Source organism: Nomascus leucogenys, chromosome 5 (assembly GCF_006542625.1).
Source record: "Nomascus leucogenys isolate Asia chromosome 5, Asia_NLE_v1, whole genome shotgun sequence".
In the NCBI taxonomy this organism is placed as follows: Eukaryota; Metazoa; Chordata; class Mammalia; order Primates; family Hylobatidae; genus Nomascus; species Nomascus leucogenys.
Window position 1 is genome coordinate 117,273,053 of NC_044385.1, and position 27,682 is coordinate 117,300,734.

The 27,682-nt window shown below is 35.0% G+C and overlaps 1 protein-coding gene across 1 annotated transcript in view; it reads left to right on the forward strand.

Moving 5' to 3' along the window:
* Positions 1-27,682, forward strand: part of GPC5 (glypican 5) — a 1,458,424-nt gene that overhangs the window by 491,009 nt on the left and 939,733 nt on the right. Inside the window, exon 6 of the mRNA XM_003257384.3 lies at positions 12,906-13,026. Within this exon, the coding sequence (XP_003257432.1) occupies positions 12,906-13,026 (121 nt within the window). The remainder of the gene's footprint in view (positions 1-12,905; positions 13,027-27,682) is intronic.

Below are 27,682 nucleotides of genomic sequence, written 5' to 3' on the forward strand. Positions count from 1 at the left end.
GCAGTCTCTGGGCAGATATTCTCACAGAAGTGTTTTTTTGTGTAAGGCTGCCAAGACCTTTTTGTAAGCTTGTAGTTTTTGTAGTCATTTATGATGGTTCTTATTACCAGGCATACTTGCATGAGAACCATTGCTTATGGCCTTCCCGGCTCTGTTGTCAGGTTTTATCTTTTTCTTTCTTTCTTTTTTTCTTTCTTTAATATGACTTTAAAGCTACTCCATTTCAATTCTGACAAACTGCACAAATGAGAGCAAGTAACCTAGAAAGGATGCTCCAGTTTGGGGGTGGTGTTAGTTTTCTGTGGCTGCTAGGACAAACGATCATGAATGGAGTGATTTCAATCTACAGAAATTTGTTCTGTTACTGTTGTGGAGATCAGAAATCTGAAATCAGTATAATTGGGCCGAAATTAAAGTGTCTGTAAAACCACCCTCCCTCTAATGGTTCTAGGAGATAATCTATTTCCCGCCTCTTTGAGCTCTGGCATTCCTGGGCTTGTGGCTGCATCACTCCAATCTCTGCCTCCGTGGTCCCATTGTCTTCTCCATTTCTGTCTTTAAAAAATGACCTCTGCCTCAGTCTTACAGGAACACATGTGATTGTATTTAGGGCCTGCCCAGATAATCTTGGATAATCCCCCCATTTAAAATTTTTTTTACTTTTTTATTTTTTATCTTCAAGACAGAGTCTCACTCTATTGTCCAGGCTGGAGTGCAGTGGCACAATCTCAGCTCACCGCAACCTCCACCTCCTGGGTTCAAGCAATTCTCCTGCCTCAGCCTCCTGAGTAGTTGGGACTACAGGCACATGCCACCAAGGCCTGCTAATTTTTTGTATTTTTAGTAGAAACGGGGTTTCACCGTGTTAGCCAGGATGGTCTGAATCTCCTGACCTCATTATCCAGCCACCTCCGCCTCCCAAAGTGTTGGGATTACAGGCATGAGCCACTGCGCTGGCCCCCTATTTTAAGACCCTTAATTTAATCACAACTGTAAACCCCCTTTGTAAGCTTAGTACAGATGACTGAGGAAAGGTTCTGAAGGGATAGAACTTTCCAGATATGGGGGACAGAGTATGTAAACACTGACGGACCTGGCAGAAATCATGAAAGGACTGAGAGAGGAGAATGGGAGAAGTATAAAGGATGAAGGGGAGATTAGCTAAATGTCTCTGTAGGTGTGGAATCTCTAGGTCATCTAGACCGGAAACTTCCATTCTGTTTAGACTCCAGAGGTCTTCTGAAATCCAGTATATGCACATTTTTCCTATACTGAGTCAGCCAAATATGTTTGTTAGTAATTACCACTATTAGGAATCTAAAAGTCCCTAGGCACATGTAGTTTTATGGAACCAAGTTCTGCTGTTTTCTGTGTAACTGAGTTTGCCAAGACATAGCTGGAGGAGCAATTTTCTCATATATACAAGCGAACACAAATTAATTTCTGTTACATACATAGATTGTTGTCTGAGGACTGCTTGGTAGTAGGAATTTGGCTGTAGTGTAGTTAAAGTGAGGCAAGAACAGGAATCCTAGTTATTTTCCCAACTCCTCTTCCTCTTCTTCCTCCTCCTCCTCTTCTTCCTCCCCCTCCTCTTCTTCCTCCCCCTCCTTCTCCTTTTTCATCAAATACTTTAAAAATATATAAATTTTTATTTTATGATTCAACAGACCGTAAAGTGGAACTGTTGGACAGGACTTTAAGTTGGAATAGAGACAAGATTGAAACTGTGTTGTGCTCAAATTCCAATACATTTTTTTAAATAGTAATTACTACAGGGTTGTTTTCATTAAGGAAAAGTTATTTCAAATCTTTTCAAACTTCATATTTTTTCCACAGGCCCAGGAACACAGCTTTTTTGCTATTCAAAGTAGAAGTAAATATAGAGAATGCTGTGTGTTTGTGTGTGTGTGTGTGTGTGTGCGCGCGCGCACGTGCGTATGCATTTATTTTTTAAATTTATCTAGTTCTTATGTTAATATGCCTGGCACTTAAGAATCCTAAGTAATTTGTTTGGTAAAGTCAGAAAGAAGAGCAGTCAGAGAGGTGTTCATAATGAAAGCTACAAAAATCAGCTTTTGACTTGTTGGATAGGCTCCCATCCCTGATTCAAAAATACCTGGACCACATATCAAGGCCACCCAATTCATAGAATGTTGGTGATGGGCCTGACTTAAAGTCTGAAAATTACATCTGTAAAACTGTGTTCTCTATACAAATATGCACATTTGCCAAAGTGAAGAAAGGAAAAAAATTCCGTTAAATGTAGGTTCAATAAATGTATTAGAAAATATTTAATTAAGTATCTCTCTGTTAAAACACATCTTGTGACCGCTGTTCCCGCTTTCATTGGTGTTTATCTGCTGGTAAAGTGCTCACCCATATTTCTATTTGCTGTGTGGTGCAGTGCGACCACACAGTTCTTCAGACACAACCTCTGCTTTGTGATTTACCTCAACACTTTTAACTCTGAGCTTCTTTTTTTACTGTACTTCAGTGTATTTCCCAGAAAATATATTCTCTATGAGGGGTAAAATAAAATATCAATTAGAAACAAAAACAATTCAGAGAAATATTAACCATTCACTCTTCTAAGTTGTCAAAGATTATATTCTTCACCAAGTCATATAACCAGGTCCCAGTAAAATACCATCATGCAGGCAATTTAACATCATGTAATTTAAAATACCATCATGCAGGCAGCTTTCAACAAAGCATCCTTTAAGAAAAGATTATTTGTACTTACATCTTTAAAAGTTTTGAAATTGCTATTGAAGATTATTTTATTATATTGTCCATTGTCTGTTGCTTAAAGACTTATAAATTTTGCTTAAGAGTTTAGAGTTACCAAAAAATAGCTACTGACATATGCAGATACTATTTTATTAACTAATGACACCTATTTGCATTCTGGTTTTCCTTTTGGCCTTCAATAACAAGAGGCTTAGGACTAAATATTAGGCTGAAGAGTGGTATTTCCTTCCCTAGGTCTTCCCGTATAATTGTCACCTCCTTCTCTTCATTATTCTGTCATTTTGCCCTTGTTTTATAGTGCTTGTGCCTTTTATTCTAAGCGGTCCCAAAGGCTTTTCTGGAAATACACAGTGTATAAGTACAAAATGATGAAATAAACATACTTACTTATTTTGTTTTAAAAGATGCTTGGGTGGGACTAGATGACCTCTAAGGTCCTTTCCAGCTCTAAATTTATGTTACTGTCACCAAAGACAGACAAAAGAAATCTATTAGGTTATAGGCCTAAAGATGAATGCCAAGTACTATATTCCTGCTCTAGGTGTATTTCTTGTTGAAGGCAGTGCTAGATTCTGTGACCTGTTACGGCCCCTTACAGTCTTATGGTGATAAAACAAGAGAACTGATTGCTAAGAAAAAAAAATGCAGTTAAAATATCTTTTTACTCTTAAGCATCAACAAAAAATAAGAAATAGAAAACAGAAGAGCTGAATTATTTCTTTTGAGCTATTTATAATAAATTTGGACAACTAAGCTAAGCCTGAGTGTAGCTAATTTAATGAAGTTGGTCATATTTGAATATTGTCACAACCTTACTATCACATTAGCATTAAGTGTGACTAAAATTTATTCTTTGTTTCTGTGCGAGTCTCCACAGAATCAGCTATCAACACCTTCATAATAAACTAGCCCTTCATTGCTTTCTGGAAACTTAGATTCAGAGCAGGTGGTTGGGCTTCTGCTTTAGAAGAGAACAAATCATTTTTGAAGTGCCTTTCCTGTTTGTGTGTGTGAATTTAGAACACAGAAATTGTCCATTGCATTAGATTTGCTAGGAGGTAGAAGTTATTAAAAATGTAGGAAATACTAGATATCATGTACTGATAATTTCCAAAGCTAATTATTTTTCTTAAGGTCAACTGAATTAGAGTAAAAACATAAAAGTTAAAAACCAAGCTACAATTTAAGAGGTGTACTTGTGAAATATAAATATTGTTTTACAGTAATAAAATGTTTCTCATGTGAAAATAGAATATGATTTTTGTTGAAGTTCAAGGGAATATCTGTTTTCATTCAGGTAGTTTTCAGATTTTTGTCTTTACAATCTTCTGTGTAGTGATTTAAATACTGTACCTCCAAAATTTATGTCCACTAGGAACTTTAGAATGTGACTTATTTGGAAGTAGGGTCTTTGCGGACATAATTAACCCAAGGATTGAGATGAGGTCATCCTGGATGAAGGTGGGCCCTAAATACAAAGTAAATGTCCTTATAAGACACAGGAAAAGACACACGCAGAGGAGGTCATGTGAAGATGGAGACAGAATTGGAGTTATGCAATCACAAATCAAAGAAGGCCAAGGATTGCCAGGAGCAAGGGAGAATTCCTCCCGAGGGTCTTCAGAGGGAGTATGGCCCTGCCAACATCTTGATTTCAGAGGTCCAGGCTTCAGAACTGTGAGAGAATATATTTCTGTCCTCTTAACCCACCAAGTTTGTGATAATTAGGTATGATGGCCGTGGGCGACTACTACATTCTAATTCAGAAGTTCTTGATTTTGTTATATCATGTGTTGGTAGGAAGTACCTGGGTGTTTCATTTGCATGGTATGTTGGTAATCTTAGAATTATCATATCTTGCAAGTAATTTTAAAGTATATTTTAATGTTGCCAGAAGCTTTTTAAATATGAGATTTAGTTCGTGCTTGTGTCAATTACATTTGAAAAAAATACAAAAAAGCTATATGAGATTCTAGGATCTTTCAGAATTGTATAATGCTTCTAATGAAAAGTTGGTTAAATAAAATTTGTACCCTAAATCATTTTGTTGTTGGCTTGAAATAGCATTTAATTTATTAGTACTCAGATAATAGTTTTCCCCCAAATAGCATATTTACTTTCATATGTTGGTATCAAACAGTGAAGTGAGACAGCAAATCAGTACAAAGTGGTGATTATCTATCATCATAAATCCATGAAGGATAGCCTTGATCTTACTGAGAAGAGTTTAATTTTAAAATGCATTCCCGGAAAAGGCAAGTTAGGATAACATTTCAAACTCATATAGCATTATTTGTAATTGATTGTAGTTATAACTGATCATTTTATATTTGGACAGTCACTTTCAATCAAATTAGGATAATTATAAATTAAAGATTTATTATCATTTGGCTTGAATTTTTAATTAAATAATTTAAAACCATAAAAACAGAGCTTTGACTATAATAAAGGTATTTATCCTTTCTTGGTAAGATTGGGGAGGGGTTTAAAAAAAGGCTAAGCAATGTTCTATTTTTTTACGTAGTCAAAAGTTCATTTGTGCTACTTTTTAATTAGGTAGTTAATTTTTTTTGAAACGACAGCTTCTAAAACACTACTGATTTTACAGGTGCAGTCATTAGTTTTTCATGTGAAAATATTATCTTTCAAATTCACACAGCTACTTATTTTATGAAATGCAATGGGACTACTTACCTGCCACCTGACTAAACTGGCATACATAGATTCACGCCTTGCCAAATGAGGAGTTAGGGTGAAGAGTGATTAATATCCATTCTTTAATGAGTTTCTAAGTCTTTCTGAACATGTTTTTATTCTATTTATTGCAGTGGTATGGTAAAATTTTCATGTTTGTTGCTGTACAAAGCATGATAATATCTTTATTAATGTTAATGACATCCATAAGATATCATAAAATATTATATTCTTAATAGGAAATTTGTTATATATAAATAACAATAAAGATCATAATAAGCTCTCCTTAATTCCATTTATTTTGACTTCGTTATTGTTTAAAAACATAGGTGTCAAATTTAGACATTATTTATATGTAATTATAAAGCCAAATAAATGTTAGAGATTAACTTAAAAATAGTTTTGTGGCTCAACAATTGAAGTGACATAGTGGGATCGCAAAAGGCTTAATCATTTTGAATTGATTCCACAGATGTCTCCTTTCTCTAAATCCCCTGTAAGCCTCCTATCTTCCATGAAAGGTTATTCCCATAAACCTGGCACATAAAATCAATCATATAGTTCTTTTCCATTCTGAGATTTCAAGGATTAGGACTTTCAACATAGAGAAAAAGTGCTGTGTACAAGTTGAATGTACAAAAGTCAACACTCGGCAATGGAATCCAATATTTCCCAAGTATTTGAGGAAACTTACAAAAACCAAATCTCTAGTCCTTGCTTTCACATTTGCTATCAGAACCAGGAAGGGAGGCCTAGAAATGGTTTGAATGGAAAATTTGTTCTTGTAGAAGCAGTTCACGTTCACTGATGAATAAATACAACGTATTTCCCAGACCTCCTTTTAAGCCAAGATAGCAGCATTTTTTACCAGAGCCAAAGATAAAACCAGTATTTAATCTCCTAGAAATTAGGAGATTTATGACTCTGGAAATGGAAAGAATTTTAATATCCAGCCACATAACCAAGTCATACAAGAACATAATAAGCAAACCAATCAAACAACAACAAGAATAACAACCACAACATGGCCCCCATTCTCTTTTTAACCCCTGATAGAAATAGCAATAAAGGTAAAACAAGAAAGCTCTCATCAAGTGTTTTCCTCATCTACTTTAATCATTTATTCTTACATTCTGTCCCAGTCCAGTTATCAAAAAATTCCAAGACAGACCCCTGTAACTGATATGTAATGAATTCCAGGGTCAGATTCCAGATATTGTTTCCCCTGAAATTATGTAAGTGCACATCAGAATACTATACTTTTGGTGTGAATCTGAGCCAAACTCTATTGTATTCTAAATAAAGTGAAATTACTATCAGCCAATAGGGCATGGTATCAGTTTCAAATAGGACAAGCTGGTAAAGTCAGGAGAAATGACTTCCTCCTGATGTGCTGTATATAAATTTATTACAATGCCTTTTAATATTTTATATGTTCAACAGAGAGGGAACTAAGATCTTGTTATCATCATTTCAAAACAATTTTGTAGAATGTAAATATATCAGGGCTTGCCATTTTTCCTTGTTAATGAAAAACAAGTAGTGCTTGGGGAGCAAGTATTCCTATTCAACTGCTGTCACTCATTCCCAGCTCTGCTTAGAAGAAAAAAGCACAGATGGTGGGTCTATTACTTCCCCAACAAAAAATCTGCCTGTCTATCTTTTTTGGTTTTATTCCATCCTTCTCATTGTAATGTGAACAATATTTCAACTCAAGAAACTTCTGTAGGGATCTTTGAAATGTTTTATCCATTACTTGTACATTAAAAAGAAAAAGAAGGAATTAATGATTTATTAAAATATCATGAGGGGAACTCAAAAATTATTTGTTACAAAAAAAATTTAATTTAGAAACCATGTTTTTTTGCATGCAAATTAAAGCCTTCAGGGAAGTGAGGTTTTATATCAGACTTAGATCCTAAAGTACTCACTTAATGACCACAGAACCACTTAGTCCATGTTAAACATACCTGTGTGGGTGTTTTTTTATTTATACTGTGGCTTAATGAAAATTTGTCTATTGTAAACATATTAAGAAAAAGAGCATAAAGGCTTTTAAACTTAATTTCGTAAGACTGAAAATACATACAAACAGTAAAACACCCAAATCTTAACTGTACAGCTCAATACTTTTTTTTTTTAACAAACTTAGCACTTCTGTGTATCCAGTACTAAAATCAGGAAACTTGATATTATTTCTTCTAGATACTATCTCATAGGGTAGCTCTTGTGGTGATTTGGAACATTACTGATTAGTTTTAAAATTTTTAGTGATTTAGATCATAGAATATGTTCTGTATCTTGCTTCTTTCATTCAATATTTAGTTTATAAGATTTGTCAATCTTTTTGCATATAGTTGTAATTCATTAGTTCTCATTGTTATATGCTATATCATTATACAAATATAATGTCCAATTTTTGTTTATTTTGAACGATGCTTCTCTGAGCATTCATGTATCTGTCTTTTGGTAAATATTGCGGGTATACGCCCAAGGTCATAGAATATGGTTAGATTTGGCATACATGAGAAATGGTGGTTTCCATCAGTTTACGTTTCCATCCACAATGAGAGAGAGTTCCAGTTGCTCTACATCTTTGCCAACACTTGGTATCATTTCTCTTTTTTGTTTGAACTGTTCTGATGTGTTTGTATCACTATTTCAATTGTGGTTATTTTGAACATTACAAAACTGGAAGAGAATAACTGATTTTATTAAATCATATTTCATTTGAAGTAATGTGTGTCTACTTTGCAGTATTTTTCCTTATTTATATGACTCATAAACAGTGATTCTGAAATATTCAATAATATAACAGCGTGGAATTAGATTTTTATCAGCTATAATTATAATAAATTTTATCAAATATTATTTTACTGTATTAGTAGCTGTGATAATTAAGAACAAAAACAAAGGTAGGCAATTCCCTAGATTAACATGAAACAACATTCCTGCCATTTTAAAGAAACTTTTCTGGCCTGTAAGTAAATGAAGTAAATCAATTAAAAGCTTTATTGAAATTAGGAGAAGAGTCTCAGTTTTCATTGCCTATATTATGTCTGTATTTCTGGAGAAACAGAAAAACTGTATGGCAAACCTACAGTCTGCTAGTCTCTTCTCACCCTGCCAACAACTGTTATATTACTGTTTACCTGGTTATATGCAACCATTTGATGAGGATTGTTTTGTTTTGCTTAGTTTTACTTTCTTTTCTTTCTTTCTTTTTTTTTTTTTTTTAATGCTCTGTTGCCCAGTCTTGAGGGTCTTGCTCTGTTGCCCAGGCTTGAGGTCTATGAGTTTTATACTCATGGTCACATGGTCAGTGTAGTGTGATCACAGCTCACTGCAGCATTAATCTCCTGGGCTCACATGATTCCCTCTGCCTCCACTTCCTGAGTAGCTGGGACTACAGGTGCATGCCACTACACCTGGCTTGTTAAGGAGGGTTTTGAAGAAAATCATGCATCTCTTCTTAGTTATAAACAGTGAAACCTTAGAAAATGTAATTAGAGAAAAAAATAACATTTTGCACTAAGCTAATTATATCTTCACTTTTATTAGTTGGTTTCAGGATTGATACTTATTGGTGGTTGTATTTTGGAGTGTGTGTTCCTTGCAGCACACTTTATATATAAAGTGTGGCCTTACTTGAGTGACTTAAGTTACTTAACCTATCCAGATCCCAGATTCTCAAGCTGTAGAATGGGAGTATTTATAATACAAATATTATATGGTGGGTTAGTCCAGGTCCTCCAAGAGGTAGATGTTGAAAAGGGGTTAAACATAAGAAGATTTTATTAAGGGAAATTCCTATGAGAGAAAATGGAGAGGAAGCTGAGTAAGTCTGGGAAAACTCCCAGCTGTGAGGAAAGTCTGACCTGGAGTGAAGGAAAGAGGAAACGAAGGTTGAGTGGAAGCATTGGAGCATGAAGTACAGTCTAAGGAAGGGTAAGAAAAGTCTTCAGGGAATCCTGAGCCAAGCCTGGTCCTCAGAGAAGCCCTGTGTCTCCTAATGAGGGATCTGCATTAGCAATCCTGCTGCCCTCAGTCATTGGCTGAGGGACAAATGCAGAAACAGATTTTAGAGTGAAGCAGCAAGTGGCCTTAGTCAGTCAGGCTTCCCGTACTTTGAGGTCTATGAGTTTCTTATTCATGGTCACCAAAAGATGTTCATCATGAATTGACAAACTCTAGAGTAAAGCAATTCCTAAATCATAATTATGCACTTATCAATTTATTTATTCATATTATTCACTATCATTATGAATATTCAACACATTAATAAAACAGCCACATATGCAATCTACTTGGGATATTGGGAGCATAAGGAATAACACAGCAGTGCTACAGATAATGTAAGAGATGGTTACTCTTTATCTCTCTCTCTCTCTCTCTCTCTCTATATATATATATATATAGATATATATATGAGTACAAAATTTTATTTTTCTAAAATAAAGAATAATTGGTTTCCTTCTACTATTTGTTATTGATGTATACTATTTGTTATTGATGTATACATCAATCCCTAACTGATGTATACTGCCAAATCCCTAATCCATTAGAATATTCCAGTATTCTAATGGATACTGGAATACTTAACTCTAAACTCCCTCCATGCCTACAAAAAGAAGTGGGTTCAAGGTTATATTTTAAATCAAAAGGTTTATTAACATTATTATTTTTATCATGTCCAATGGATATTATCATTATCAAAAAGTTTAATCACTTATTATCACTTGAAGGACCTAGTTAGGAAATGTTCGATCCACTTCTGAAAACTGGTCACTGGAAGTACATCATCTCGGGAAGAACTGGATATTTCTTGAAACCCCTTTAATATAGCCCTAGTCTCAAACATAGAACCTTCTTTTATTTTCTTCAAAGATTTTTCCATTTCTGTAAAAATTCAGAGGGTGTTTATGGATAGTGCAATACTCTGCTCAAATATAGGGAAGGAAAGTTACATTAAAATGAGAATATTTTTGCTGAAAAGGATTATGATATTTAATGTAAGCAAACAAATTACTCAGATGATAGTGTTTGTTTTCATTTTAAAATGTCTCTTTAATTTCAATAGTTTTGGGAGCACAAGTGGTTTTGGTAACATGGATGACTTGTATAGTGGTGAAGTCTGAGATTTTATTGCACCTGTCACCTGAGTAGTGTACATTGTAACAAACATGTAGTTTTTTATCACTCAACCCCCTGCCAACTTCCCCGTTCTGAGTCTCCAGAGTCCATTATATCACTCAGTGGAGAGTCTTAAACATTCAGGGTGGAACCTTTGGGGTGTGACCCTCTATCCATTGCTTTCCACCGTTTGTACTCTCTCCTTTGTGAATAGAGGCCCGTTCTCCCTGTCTGCTTTGTTCACATACCTTTGCCATTTTCCTTGCTGGAGTGACATCCTTTGTCCTGAAGTTCTCGTTAACCATACCACAGCTGTCCTCTTCTTACCTCAATACGTCTAAGGCTACCTCAAATTACAATTTCTCCCTTAGTTTTTCCCTAGTCTGAGTCCACGTGGGCTTCTGCATATCCAGAATGTCTACTACTTGTCCTATCTTTCCTCACGCTTGGCATGTGCAGTTCCTTCCAGCTACTTTAATAATGTTGTATTTTAACCGTTCAGTTGTGTTTATATTACACTATTCTGCCAGGCAAATAAGGGTATTTATATTGCTGAAATCTATGGGTTTTTTTAAATGTAATAAAATGTAATGAATAAACATACAAATGAATGAGTTAATTGCTATATTCCTGGTTAAGTAATGAACATTATGAGGACAAAAATTGAGTCTTACATCTTCTTATAATCCTAATCACCTAGTACAGGACTTGGAATATAGCATGCATTTAAGACATCTTTGTGACTAATGAATTTAAATATTTTTATTAATTCTAAGTTGACGTTATATGATTGTAATTTGGGGAAGGTAGTGAAATTTCAAATGGCTTTCCCCACCTGTGAAATGACCCTTTTACATACCACATGATTTACCAGATCTTGGTTTAGGTGAACCTAGTGAAAGCGGGTTGTTTCCTCTACTTAGAAAATATTTCGCAGATTTTAGTTGCTTATAAATTTGATTATTTAAATTTGTACAGTTATGGTTTATGATATTGACTTGCACAGTTATATATTATATATATATAACATATATATATATATATATGCCACATGTGTGATCTTCTTGGAATACTAGAAGAGTAAAGAATAACATAACAGTGCCACAGAGGATTTAAGAGATGTGCTATATATATATAATTTTATTTTTCAAAAATAATGAATATTATTACACATTAATAACATAGGTATAATTGTTTTCCTTCTACTGTTTGTCATTTATGTATACTGCCAAATCCCTAATGGATACTAGAATTCTTAACTCTAAGTCCCTCTATGCCTACAAAAATAAATGGGTTCAAGGTTATTTTAAAAATCAAAAGATTTATTAATAAAATTATTTTTATCATGTCCAATTTATATTCTTATTATTAAAAAGTTTAATTACTTATTAATTGGAGGACTAATTAGGAAATATATATATAATATATATAATATATATTAGGCTTGGATATATGTACATGTATATATATAATATATATATACATATATACTACTATATAATATAGATATATTAGGCTACTCTATATATATTATATATAGTACATATATACTATATACATATTATATATACTACATATATACTATATATACTCTCTATATTATATATACTACATATATACTACATATACTCTATATAGTATATATAATGTATACTATATATTATATATACTATATATTATATATGTAGTATATATTATATATAGAGTATATATTATATATAGTATATATATAGAGTATATATTATATATAGTATATATATAGAGTATATATTATATATATAGTGTATATATAGAGTATATATTATATATAGTATATATAGAGTATATATTATATATATAGTATATATAGAGAGTATATATTATATATATAGTATATAGAGAGTATATATTATATATATAGTATATATAGAGAGTATATATATATAGTAGCCTAATATTTAAAAAATAAGATAAAGACTGCATAAAATAAGCTGATTCAGCCAATATGGGTGCAGACATATGTATAATTCAGCAAGACCTGGTAACAAAGTGAGATATATATTAACTCTTTGTAGCATATTGTTAAGTAGTGTTAAAAAACAAGTAATTTTTGGTTGGGTCCATTGAGTGAATACGATTATTTTTAGAATGATCTAATGGCACGATAAGCATTTTAGCATTTTACCTGGAAAAACATTACAACTGTGCCAGTTTCTGTTCCAAGAGAAAAATACATTGGTGTATTCTCTAAAGGAGGAAATTGTGACCTCAAAATGTTTGGATAGCTGTGACAGATAATACCCTGATCAGGTACTAAGTCATATCTTTCATATTTCCCTTGCTAGTTATACTCAGCGTGTGGCTGGAAATGGAATCAAAGCCCAGTCTGGAAATCCTGAAGTCAAAGTCAAAGGAACTGATCCTGTGATAAATCAGATTATTGATAAACTGAAGCATGTTATTCAGGTAAGTCCTGATCCTATATTTATTAGTATACTCAGTAATAAATAATAGTTGGTACTTTCTGTTATAGTTGATAAATTTGTTAATCCTGTCAGATAATCCTACCTAAAATATTGTAACACATTATTTGTATGAGGACATTTGGAAATATTTAGTTTCATGATTTTTGGATGCAGTCAATATGCAGTGGCATTTTAATGCTGGACAATCTGTATCTGTGAAAAGCAAGCCTCAGCCTCAGCATTTCAATAATGAGAATCTCAGGATATGCTTTGTCTTCAGTGAATAAGTTTGAACATGGGAATCACTGTGACCGTTAAAGAAAACACATGTAAGACCATAGAAGGTGCCAGAGTTATCTTTCAGGTAATTCTCTGAATGTTGCTGTGAAGGTTTTGCAGCATTTCAATATCAGTTAGGTCATAGATGAATAACATGTATTCCTAATATTTATTTCCTGTAACACCTTTTATATGTTATCTTATAATCTAGCTAATGGTTGTTTATGAAATACTTCTGTTTTATCTTCAATAATATTTTTCATCAAGTAGTGTGTATTGCTGTTTTTAATACATGGCAAATGAAGCATGAACATATTTATCAAAATAATATTTCACTGAAATAGTCTATTAATTAGAACCAAACATTATGTTGCGTGTTGTAGCTATTACCCTCCATTCTACATCTATTGATGTTTGGGGTAAGAAAGGCTGTTTTTTTTAGTTATTAGTCATTTTTCAAAAATTTATATTTGAACATACTTTCATTTTTCCTAAGCAAAACTTTGTATGGGTAGTTGATATTTATTTCTAGTATCATGGGTCAGAAACAATACCTGAGTAGTACAGAGTTTTTATTGCATACAACATATTCAAGAGTCAGTAGTAGACTTCTCATAATTGTTCTGCAAAAACAAAGCTTAAGTTTATGCAGAGCCAGTTCTTAGGTTCCCATTTTCACAAGAGTCCCTATATCTCAAGGAAAGGATATGTAAGAAGGACATGGGGGTTGGTGTCCAATACCATAGATGTCTCCCTTCTGCGAGGCAACAATGCTTATTCTACCATTGATACCTATAGAAAACAGAGCTCTCACCCTGGCTGGCAAAAGCAAAAATAAATTCTATTGGAAAAGTCTAAAAGAAAAGTGGTATCGTGGCTACTGATGAGTTAAACCTCCCAGCCTCTGCTGAGCTGGTCCAGTTGGTACCTCACAGTATCATCCACTATAGTACAATATGTACATCTAGATTATTTGAAAATTTGAGTGCATAATTGATAATACAACCAGAAGAGCTTTAATACTAATCAGCTCCTTTCATTGAGGAATGAGTACAATCTCACTGTGAGGACATGGTGAAATCTCAGTGGTTTCTTAAGTGGGATAAGCATTTCACAGAGGGTGCAGGAAGGAAAAACAGACCTTAAGTGTATATTTATTCGGTCTCATTCTTTTATATTTCTTTGGTTGTAGTAAGGTATATAAAATATGTAATATATTAGTGCAATAGCACATACATATAATTTATAAATACATAAATATACCTATTAACTGGGCATTTATTCAGATTGTTTTTATAAGATATGTACAAGATGAAAACAGAACGGAAACCCTATTACAGATAGTAAGGATGGTGCTGTTCCATAAGAAGTGCACAGTTATAAAAAAACACATTCACAGAGGAACACATAGATACCTAAGATAAAAAGGATTATAGAAACTCTTAGGAGGAGGGTTCGCACATTTATTGCCCATTCAGCAAAACACCGCCCCCCTCCTCTGCCATTTCTGGTTTTGTAGGTTTCAAAGCCATAGCCTTTTCAAGGTGGCAGAGGGAAGTCATCCTACCTTTCTTTTTTAGCTTCTGTGTGAACTTGAGTCCCATTCTTTAATCTTTATGTGAAGATCGCCAATTATTCATGCTTAAGTTTCATTCTGGGGTTGCAAGAGAATATCAAATACAATGCTACCTTTGAGGTCTATCCTTTTAAGGTCTACTAGAATTATATGATTGAAATTTAGATTTTTATAGAGGAGAGCAGAAAGTTATATCTTGCACAGGTGTCACTGAAACATTCACCTTTAATGCCTAAGAATATGCTCTTTCATAAACTGCTCTCCTGGAGATGAAGAGAAATGTTTTACTTTGCCAAACTTTTGACTACTGATAATGTACACGTGCCCTGGCAGGGATGGCTATTGTACTGTCGATATCAAGGGATGGCTAACAGCACCTCCACAATATCAGCTATGAAAGGATTCAGAAAATAGCCTTCTGTAAGTGAGAATTCATTAATTTAGGAGTAGGGCCATGGAAGATGTCGACGTAGGAATAGGTTTCAGATCCTAATCTGTAGATTTAGATGATCACTTCTTAGTGTTTGTATAAAATTTACTTTATTTTTTATTATAATAGATATTAAATTTACTTTCCACCTTTGTGCTATGAAAAATGCCATCTCTCACCATAGGGACATACCTGTATTAAAGAATATGGAAGTCAGTCAGTCACAATAGCAAAAATTGCCTGCATTCACTCACCCAAAAATACCTTTCTCGGCCTGCCATTGATCTGAACCTTATTTCTACCCTGAATTTTCTGCAATTAGAGTCACTAAGGAAATAGATAAAGATTTTTACTTGGAAAATGTCACTTTTTAATGTTTTAAGAATTAATTCATTCAAAATACTCACACATGCTCATTGAGTTTCTAGTATGGTCCTGGTTCTGTACAGGCACTGAGGTTAAAGTTGTGAATAAAGCAGACACAACTCTGTTGTCATGGGCTTTCCGTTGTAACAAAAAAGTAAATAAACAAACAAATAAAACCAGTATTGTAGCTGACACGTTATAAACAAATCCAAACAGGATGAGGTAGGGAAAGATATTTAAGAAGAATGTGCTGGCGAAGGCCACTCGGGAGAGATGTTTGGGTTGATACCGAATAAGAAGAAGAAAGGAATCATAGGAAAACCTGTGAGAACTGTGTCTGGGGCAGAAGGAAAAGTAGGCGCAAAGGCCTTGTGGCAGGAATAAGTTTATTTTATTCAGAGAACAGAAGACCATGCAGCTAAAAAAGAGTGAGTTAAAGGGGGGAGATAAACATACGTCATGTTTTGGTGAGTCCATAGGCTCTGGTAAAGAGTTTATATTTTCTCCTAAGTGGGCTAAGAAGTCTTTTAAAAACTGTAAGCAGAAGCTAGCTGGGCGCAGTGGCTCATGCCTGTAATCTCAGCACTTTGGGAGGCTGAGGAGGGTGTATCACCTGAAGTCAGGAGTTTGAGACCAGCCTGGCCAATATGGTGAAACCCTATCTCTACTAAAAATATGAAAATTAGCTGGGCATGGTGGCACACACCTGTAATCCCAGCTACTCAGGAGACTGAGGCAGGAGAATCGCTTGAACCCAGGGGTTGGAGCTTTCAGTGAGCCAAGATGGCGCCACTGCACTCTAGCCTGGGTGACAGAGCAAGACTCTACCTCAAAATAAATAAATAAATAAATAATAAATCAATCAATGAAAACTCAAGCAGAAACTGATAAAATTTAATTTCTGTTTTATGAGGACTTCACTATGAAAAATGGACCCTGCATGCAAGAATGAAAAAAGAAAGTAATACAGACAGAAGACCACATAATTGGAACTAGAATAATAAGAGTGGATAAGCTGAGAAGTTCATAGATTTAGACAAATATTGGAAGCGGGGTTATTGGGATTTGTTAATGGATTGGAAATCTGGGAGATAGAAGAAAGATGATAGCAAGGTTTGGTGTGATGATAGTGTCACTAAGTGATAAAAGGAATTCTGAGAGAAGAGTAGGTCTGGCGGAGGGTCCCTGGGATTGATTAAAAATCAGTGGTTTTGTTAAATGTGAGATGCTTGTTAGATACCCAAGAGGAATGTGCAGAACTCAGGGAGACCACACAACTGGAGGTGTATGTTTGTAAGCACAGTGTGTGGATAGTACGTAAGCCCTGAGATTGTGTAAGGTTGTCACCTTTCCTTTAGAGTATAAATTCACACCAGAACTATTAATGGAGACTATAAGACAATGGAATCATACAAAAAATTGTACTGCAAAAACCTATGAATGGATACAACATTTTATTAAATCTATTTGGCACCTTGTATATACTTAGACAGTTGATCTAGGACAGAGAAGATACTTCGTAACATTAATTTTTTTCTTACTGTAAGAATAATGACTCAGGAGGCAGAGGCTGCAGTGAGCTGAGATCAGGCCACTGCATTCTAGCTCCAGGAGACAGAGTGAGACTCTGTCTCACAACAACAACAACAACAACAAAAAACAACAACAACAACAACAAAGAATAATGAATGCTCATCAGAAGGAATTGAATTTTATTATTCTGGGAAATCTGATGGAAAAAGTGAAAAATAAATATTGATACCATTTATAAAACAATGAAAAAGACTTACAAGAGAAGGCATCTAGGCTTTTCTCTATACTTAATTATACATATAAATACATCAGTACTTCACTTAAAAAAATAAGATCGTAGGGTACATTTGATTTTGTGACATGAACTGCTCACCTAACCACACAAAACAAATACTTTTCCATGGCATTAAATATTCTGCTATCTGGTTGTTAGTGCTGGCATATTATCCTATCATATGGAAAAACTACAGTTTTACTTCACTCAGCCACCTAAAGTTGGATATTTAGGTTGTGACCAGTTTTTTATAATAATAAAGACTAATAGGAATATCGGTAGACATAAAATATTTTTGGCATCTTTTTTTTTCCTTGTAATACATTCTACATATTGAAACTAACAATATGTTCCTTAACAATTGTATTTTGATACATATTGCCATGTTTTTCTCAAGGAAAATTGAAGCTAACAAGAACTAACATGTCAGCTTTCTCTGCATGTTAAGGGTGTGGGTGGAAGCTTGGCAGACCCTGAGACATATTGGTATAAAACATCATTGGGATCTCTAGAGACCAAGGTAACCATCCTGTACAAATGTTAGCCTGAGCTGGGTGTCACCTGGGAGTACTCCAAGGACAGCCAAAAGAAATATTTTAATTAGAAGACAATTTATAAGAAAAGTTTTGGCCGGGCACGGTGGCTCACGCCTGTAATCCCAGCCGAGGGATTGAGAGGCCGAGGAGGGCAGATCACGAGGTCAGGAGTTCGAGACCAGCCTGGGCAATATAGTGAAACCCCGTCCCTACTGAAAATACAAAAATTAGCAGGACATTGTGGCATGCACTTGTAGTCCCAGCTACTAGGGAGGCTGAGGCAGAAGAATCACTTGAATCCGGGAGATGGAGGTTGCAGTGAGCCGAGATCATGCCACTGCACTCTAGCCTGGGTGACAGAGCGAGACTCTGTCCAAAAAAAAAAAGAAAAGAAAAGGAGTTTTGAGACTTCCTAGAGACAGGTCATAGCATATGCAATCTTAATTTTATTTCATCATTTAGGACAAGCCCTATATTTATATTCTGCACACATCCCCTCTTCTCCACACTGCCTCACAAAAAAGCTGGGATCTGATGTAGAGACCTGTGGGTTATAGCTTGGTCCTTAAGGAATATCTCAGAAACTTCAATGTTCCTTCATTCCCTCTGCAAATCCTTCTGAATTGAGAATGGGAACCTTGGCAACAGAGGGGAGTCATGCACCTCCCTTTTCCATCTGTGACTCTGATGTCTTTCTCCAGGTCAGCCATTGTGCAAATTCTCAGAGTTGCTTTCTGGCACTTTCCTGCATTCCAAAGCCTGTTTCTGAAATGGGCAATATTTGTCCTTTTGAAAATCATCCGTGATAAATGTGGTATATCCAATGGCCAGTGAAGATTTTCCTAAAGGGAGAACACTTATTCCTAAGTGTTAACATTAACTTTTTCAGATGTTTGAGTCAGACTCAATTGCCCTTTAATATTATAGATTGAAAACAACACTTGGTTGATCTTAGTATATCTGATTGAGGAAATGTGAGAGCCTTTTTAATTTAGATTTGCTCACCTAGCAAACTTACTTTGAAATTTCTTGGTCATATTATGTTTGTTTATGGCAAAGTTGCCAGCAAAAAAGTCACAGTTATGCAGCAATTTATCTTTAAGCACTAAATGACATCTATCATTTTTCAAAGAAAATAATGTCGGCAGTTAAAATCCTAACTGCTGAGCCCTGTTAGTTGAGAATTATAATGCCCCATTGCTTAGAAATTAATTTACCTACTTTCAATATGAAACAAAAAGTAATATCACAGCAATTTTCTGGATTTATTTTATTGCAAAACCAATAAATGTTACAGTGTTGTTAAAAGTAGTAGATTTAAGAAACATTTTATTTCCTTAAACCTAACAATTCAAATAACATAAAAGAGTATTAAGTTTCTATTAAATATTCATTTTTATAGAGACCAAAGCTTCTTTACAAAATGTCTTCATGTGTAATATAAATTTGATTTTTAGATGTGAAGAAAGCAATAATCATAACCATTGCCTAAATCCACAAAATAAGTAGATATTCTATAATATGTATCCCAATAATAACAATGCAGTGGATTCCGGCAGAGATGAGAGACACTCTGATTTTAGTAGAAAAAGACGGTGCTAAATTATCTCTTAGTCTTTTTTTCACTGTGTTCTTAGGGATACCGATATAATAAATATAACTTTAGAACTGTGATACACTGAGAAAAGGTTCTAATTTAAATCTCAATAGATGGTTACACAGGTAGTGTTTACACACACACACAACACAATCACAGGAGTTTCAAAAAATGTTAGTATCTCTGAATTTTTGAATTCCAAAAACTGTCCAAGCTTTTATCATTAAATCACTTGCTATAAAACAAATTTTGTAAACATCCTTTCCTATTGTTTATAGCCTATGATAGTCATACAGAATGAGTTAATCATAATTGATTGGTCAGTTGCTAATTGCAAATTCTTTGACCATAGCATGTCAGCTGATTCTGTGAACTTATTTCACTTCTATAGACTCTTTCCCTTGGTTGGAGAATTGCCACAACCCTCGGACTCCTTTCCCCGCAACTCTATTACATGACATTGTCACATCCCCAGGCTTATGATACTAATATTCCAGAGAAACGAACAGTTCTTGATTTTGAATTAGCAATGCAGTAGTGATCAAAACAGATTTAGTCAGTTATCTTTTGGTTCAGAAGAAAGTGTTGGATGTGCACTCCATAACTTTCAGTGGTCATCTAATTTAGCAATTAGTTTGTCTGAGTAAATTCAATGGAAGGCTGCTTTCTGGAATGGGTGATGTAATGCACTGACTTCACTATTAGACATTTCATTTAAAAAAAATCAATTGTCTGCATAAAACAACCATTTCAATCAGCGTACAATCAACTGGAAAGGAAAGATTGAGAACGTTTTTTTTGAAAGTAATGGGATTGGGATTGGCCATTGCTAATTTCTGTTTGATTAAAGCATATGTAATAGTTTTGTGTTGGATAAAAATTTGACTTTTCATTTATGTGGATGCTGCTGATTTTACATTTTATCGTTTCCATTAAGACTTGAGCTGTTTATCTGCCAGGTTCACTGTTCATAAAATGTTGAAAGAACATTAAAATGTAAAACTTTCATATTTTTTATTTAGGTGACTAGGACAAATTCTGGTAATTTATAGGCTAAAACTTTTATATATTTCTGCTTAAAATATTTTGAAATTGGTTTATTTCACAAAAGAGGTTCCAAATTATAACCAGCTCCCATTAAATTCGTATTTCTCTTTAAAAATTGAAGTCACTGAAATTTAAATTGTCAAGAATTATAAAATCTAAAAGGTAAGTGTTCAGCATTTTAATTTAAACAACTAGGATAAGTGAGGAAAATAATATTTTTGACCATTACTAGACATAAGTGTTCATCCAGTGATTTCAAAGAATTAAAAAACCAAACAAAATAACTTTCCTTCAGTCTCAATAAAACATGCTTGCTGCAATATAGTAATGTGCTAAAGAACATGACTTCTGAGTTAGCACAAGGCATGTAGCTAAATTCCAGCTTTTATAGGCACTAACTGTATATCCGTAGTTACTTTACTTAATGTCTTAAGCCTCAATGTAATTTTAATGTATAATAAAAATGACAGGTAATAAGTGTTGTAGAGATGCAGAGAAAGTGGAACTCTCAAACATTGCTGATGGGAATGTAAAATTGTGCAACCACTATGGAAAAAAAAAATTGACAGTTTCTCAAAATGTTAACCATTGTGACCCAGCAATTCCATATCTAGGTATATACTCAAGAGAAAGGAAATATGTGTCTACACAAAAACTTGTACGTAATTGTTCATAGCAATGTTGTTCGTGATATCCAAAAAACGAAACAACATTGTTATTCATTTAACAACTCAAATGTTCCTCAATTGATGACTATATAAATAAAATGAGATATGTCCATACAATGCAATATTATTTGCCAATAAATATCGAAACAGTGGCATATGATACGATGTGGACAAACCTTAAAAATGTTATACTAGCTGAAAGAAGCCACTCCCAACAGATAACATATTATACGACTGCATTTATTGATATACTACAATATTGATAAATATATTGTATTAGGTTTGTTCTCAGGCTGCTGTGAAGAAATACTTGAGACTGGGTAATTTATAAAGAAAAGAGGTTTAATTGACTGACAGTTCTGCATTGCTGGGCGGTCCTCAGGAACCTTACAATCATGACAGAAGCCAACTCTTCACAGAGCTGCAGGAGAGAGAATGAGTGCAAGCAGAGGAAATGCCAGACACTTATAAAACCATCAAATCTGTGAGACTCACTTACTACCATGAAAATAGCATCAGAAACCACCCCCATGATTCAATTACTTCCACCTGGTCCCACCCTTGATATATGGGAGTTATAGGAATTATAATTCAAGATGAGATTTTGGGTGGAGACATAGCCAAACCATATGATTCTGCCCCTGGCTTCTTCCAAATCTCAAGTCCTCACATTTTGAAACACAATCATGCCTTTCCAATAGTTCCCCAAAATTTTAACTAATTCTAGCATTAACCCAAAAGTCCAAGTCCAAAGTCTCATTTAAGACAAGGCAAGTCCCTTCCACCTATGAGCCTGTAAAATCAAAAGCAAGTAGTTGCTTCCTAGATACAATGAGGGTACAGGCATTGGGTGAATACACCCGTTCCAAATGGGATAAATTGGCCCAAACTAAGAAGCTACAGGTCCTATGCAAGTCTGAAATCCAATAGGGCAGTTATTAAACCTTAAAGTTCCCAATGATCTCCTTTGACACTCTGTCTCACATCCAGGTCACACTGATGCAAGAGGTGGGCTCCCATGGCCTTGGACAAGTCTGCCCCTGTGGCTTTGCAAGGTGCAGGCCCCCCACCCCTTCCCCAGCTGCTTTCGTGGGCTGGCATTGAGTGCCTGCATCTTTTTCAGGCGTAGGGTGCAAGCTGTTGGTGAATCTACAATTCTGGAGGCTGGAGGACAATGGCTCTCTTCTCACAGCTCCACTAGTCAGTGCCCCAGTGGAGATTCTGGGTGGGGGTCCAACCCCACATTTCCCTTCTGCACTTTTCTGCTCTGCTTCCTCTTGAATGCTTTACCAATTAGAAATTTCTGCTGCCCAATACCCTAAATCATCTCTCTCAAGTTCAAAGTTCCACAGATCTCTAGGGCAGGGGCAAAATTATTTCTTTGCTAAAGCATAGAAAGAATCACCTTTACTCCAGTTCCCAACAAGTTCCTCATCTCCACATGAGACCACCTCAGGTTGGACTTCATTGTCCATATCACTATCAGTATTTTGGTCAAAACCATTCAACAAGTCTCTAGGAAGTTCCAAATTTTCCCACATCATCCGTCTTCTTCTGAGCCCTCCAAAGTGTGTCAACCTCTGACTGTTACCGAGTTCCAAAGTCACTTCCACATTTTCAAGTATATCTTTACAGCAGCGCCTCACGACCTTGGTACCAATTTTACTGTATTAGTCTGTTCTTATGCTGCTATGAAGAAATTCCTGAGACTGGGTAATTTATAAAGAAAAGAGGTTTAATTGACTCACAGTTTTGCATTGCCGGGGAGACCTCAGGAAACTTACAATTATGACAGAAGGCACCTCTTCACAGGATGGCAGAAGAGAGAATGAGTGTAAACAGGGGAAATGTCAGACACTTTTAATGCCATCAGACCCATGAGACTCACTCACTATCACAAGAACAGCATAAAGGAAACCACCCCCATGATTCAATTACTTCTTCCTGGTCCTGCCCTTGACATGTGGGTATTATAGGGATTATAATTCAAGATGAGATTTTGGGTGAGGACACAGCCAAGCCATATCATATATTTTACTATTTTATTAGAACATCAGTTTTCATTTGTATATAGAACATCTCCTTAATACTGACATAAACTATTAATCAGTAAACTAATAATGGTTTATGTCAATATAACACAACTCTGATTCTGAGGGTTTTGCAAATATTGTGCTAGATAATTATCTTTTTTTTAATATCCCAATGTCTGCAAGTTTTATCAGTTTTGCTCTTTTTAATTCCTCACCCACTGTTAATTTCCCAACACACTTCTGCCTGATTGCTGCCTCCATCATTCTCCTGAAATACTTTTGCTAAGCTCACTGATTTTCTTTTTTCTTTTCAGAAACCAATAGCCTTTTTTTCAGTTCTTATCTCACTGGCTTGTTGAACAGCACTTATCCATGTTGCCTACCTCTTTCTCTTTGCTCTCACTCTCATGATTTCTCACGAATGTCTTTGATTTCTTTCATTCCAGGATCTTCATGTATCTCTTTATTTCCTTTAAATGCTATGTTTTTTTCTGGGTTCCCATGCAGTCCCATTTATCTCCTCGTCTTCCCTCCTTCTCTGCATTTCCCTCTCTCATGGCTTCACGATAGCTGCCTAATTATCTTCCTCCAAGATGCTTCTCCTGAGTCTCAGATACTTCAGTCTACCGTTGTATTGGGTTAGCAATCTGAAATGTCAAAATCAACACGGCCAGAACAGAATTCCATCCTAATTACTTATCCCTTCCCCTAATTTGCCCCTCCTTCTGTTCTTTCCAGCTGCCTAAGCCTATTTCTTGGGTGTCATCTTTAATTCTTCTTTTTTACTTACTACTAATGCATTACTACAGTCTTAATTTTGTCTCCTGTTTATCCTGTCCACTTCCCTTTCTCTATGGCCACCGTGCTATTTGAGACTACTACCAATTCCTATCTAGATTAGAATAATAGTTTCCAAACCAATTTTACAATCACTCATCCAGAAAATGCCCCAAGAAAGTTTTCTACATGTGCCTCTCCATTTCCTCTCTTACAGTTGTTGAACCACACACTGCTGTCAAATACTATTGCCAAAGTAAAGTCACTAGTTATCATTTGCAGCAGAATCCAATAGAAAATTAGCAGGCTGTTGATGGACTGATCATGTCAATACCCATTTAAAACCATTTAGTTAATCACTATGCTGTTGTGATGAACTATAGTCTTTTAGGCTTTTGGTTAAATGTGAAAATTTAGCCCTATGTTACAATTCAATTATATTCATAGAAGTTTACTTATAATAAGTGAGACAATTCACCTGGCAACACCTAGGATACATGGAAATACGCAAAAGACGGATGCGTGTTGCTTAACTTCTCAGGCCAACATTGCACCCCAGATAACTCTCCTCCACTTTCTCCCTTACAGTCTTTCTGGGAAAAAAAAGTGTACCAGGAAGACTCCTGGTTCAAAATTCCAGCCAGAATAGAGGGCAGAATGAGTCCTAGAGAAGGAAATAGAGAAACTAAATGACAGTTCACATACTGGCCTACCTATTTTCGGAATGCTGGCATGCCAGTACACACAGTCTATGCAGAAAATTAAATGACTCTTCTTTGAAGCAACTGATCAATTCTAGACATAGTAATTCCATGTACTGACTGGATCTCTACCCAGTGGGAAGATAACTCCCCATCTATGGTGAAATCCTTTACTATATCTACATACAACAATTTCCAGATAGCCTCTAATGCACAGTATCAATGGACAATCAATGATCACTGCACATTAAAGGACAATATGAAAAATGTAAATACAAAGGGAAAAAAGAAAGAAATGAGCAAATACAGAAAACAGACAATACTGAAGAAAATACCCTAAGCCTATATGAATATCCTCCAAAAAATGAGAAAATAGATTGCGTTCTTAAGATAATAAATTGCTTCCAAAGAATCTATAAGAAAATAAAAAAGAACTTTAGAAAATAAATATATTAAAAATTAAAAATTCAAAAGAAGCATTGGAAGGTAAAGTCAAAGACATATTAAAAAATCGTAACACACAAAAACAGAAAATAATAGGAAGTAAAATGATGAGACATTTGAATTTCATTTTAGGGGATCCAAATAATAAGAATGTTGGAGAACAGAACTAAACTAATAAAGAGAATGAATTTATCAAGTAAATAATATATCAATCATTTTCAGAAATGAAGAGTCATGACCCCCTACTGAACCCACAGTGACCATCACAATGAATGAAAACACACATGCCTACACACACACAGGCATGCATAAACATACACACACAAAGTAATCATTGTGAAATTCCTGAATATTGGTGATGAACAAAAGATATTAAAATCTTCCAAAGAAATAAACCAAGAAACCTAAAATAGATTGCATAAAAAAACAGGCATCAGATTTGTAGCTGTATCTCAGCAGGAATACTAGAAGACAATGCATAAAAAATGCCTTCAAACTACGAGACAACTGATTTCTGATCTGAAAGCATATACTCAGTTAAATTATCAGCAATCAAGTGTTAGGGTAGATTCAATAGATTTCAGGGGAGGATATGCAACTTATACCACTTTATCCTTTTTTTAAATCTGTCTCTCTCTTTTTTTTTTTTTTTGAGATAGAGTTTCTCTCTGACGCCCAGGCTGGAGTACACTAGTGGGATCCTGACTCTCTGCAACTCTGTCTCCTGCGTTCAAGTGATTCTTATGGCTTAGTCTCCCCAGTAGCTGGGATTACAGAAGTGCACCATCGTGCCTGGCTAATTTTTGTATTTTTAGTAGAGATGGGCTTTCACTATGTTGGCCAGGCTGGTCTCCAACTCTTGACCTCAGGTGATTCATCTGCCTCGGCCTCCCAGAGTGTTGGGGTTATAGGCATGAGCCATCGCTCCCAGACCAACTTTATTTTCTGTAAACCTTTTGTATAGGGCTGCTGACAAAAGGAGTAACCAAGAAATGAGAAGATATGCGATCCAGGAAACATAACATTGAATACATAAGAATGGGAAAAAGGATGACTGTGAGAGGAAATTTTCTAAGCCAAAAAAAATTAATAACTTAAAGTGATGGGTTTGAACATATGGAAAAGATACTGCTAAGCATTTGACAGATCTGCTGGAGCACTTGAGAAAAAATGAAATAAATACTTAGAAAGATGTGACAGATACAAGAAAAACTATGCAAATGGATAGATACTATGACAATTATAAATTATAGGATATCAAAAAGATTTCCATAAAAAATCAGTATAGTATTACCCTAAAAATGAATACTGTTTTTGTAGGGACAACTATTACTTTAATAAAGAACTTTGTCAAAACTATGGCAGATGGGTGGCTCATGTCTATAATCCCAGCATGTTGGGAGCCTAACATGGTAGGGTCACTTAAGGCCAAGAGTTTGAGAATAGCCTGGGCAACATAGCAAGACTGCCTCTAAAAAAAAAAAAAAAAAAAGGAAAGAAAGAAAGAAGAAAGAAAGAAAGAAGGAAGGAAGGAAGGAAAGAAAGAAAGAAAGAAAGAAAGAAAGAGAAAGAAAGAAAGAAAAGAAAGAAAGAAAAGAAAGAAAGAAAGAAAGAAACACAAGCCAGGCATGGTGATGTATGCCTGTAGTCCTATCCTAGCTACTCCAGAGGCTGAGGTGGGAGGATCTTTTGAGCCTAGTTCAAGGCTGCAGTGAGCTGTGATCACACCACTGCACTCCAGCCTGGGGGACAGAGTAACGACCCTGTCTCGAAACCAAACAAAAATCAAAACAAAACTTTGCCAAAACTATAATATGGGTGAGGAAAAGGAAAGTAGGGACTTGATGGTAAAACAGAAAATCAATAAGCATTGCCAAGAGTTGATAAACCAAAAACAGAAAATCTGCCAACTAAAGGCAAATGATTTAGACATATAAAGTTAATTCCAGAGCAATTAATCAGGTTGATTACGATTATCTCCAGGAGCCGGAAACATAGTGTATAAAGAGCTTGTGCATAGGAATATTGTCTTTAAAAATATAAGTATTTTGGTACTTTTATTATTAACTAGGTATATTTAGTACTCTGATAAATATGAACTTTTTTAAAAAAAACTAAAGGCAAACTTTGCATCATGATTTCTATGGACCTATATAACCTGGTCTTCCATCTTTAGAGCCTCATCTGCTAATTGTTCCCTTGTCTGCACCAACCTGGTATATACTCTTTCTGCCACACACACTCCTCACTCAGTTATTTCAATATTCCAGACTCTTTCTTAATTTCTGGGTGTTCCACTTTGTCTTTTTAAAAGAAAATTATTACTTTGACTTGAAAAACACCAATTATATCTTTTTCTCTGTAACTCTTAGTCATTCGTTATGTCTCAGTTTTTC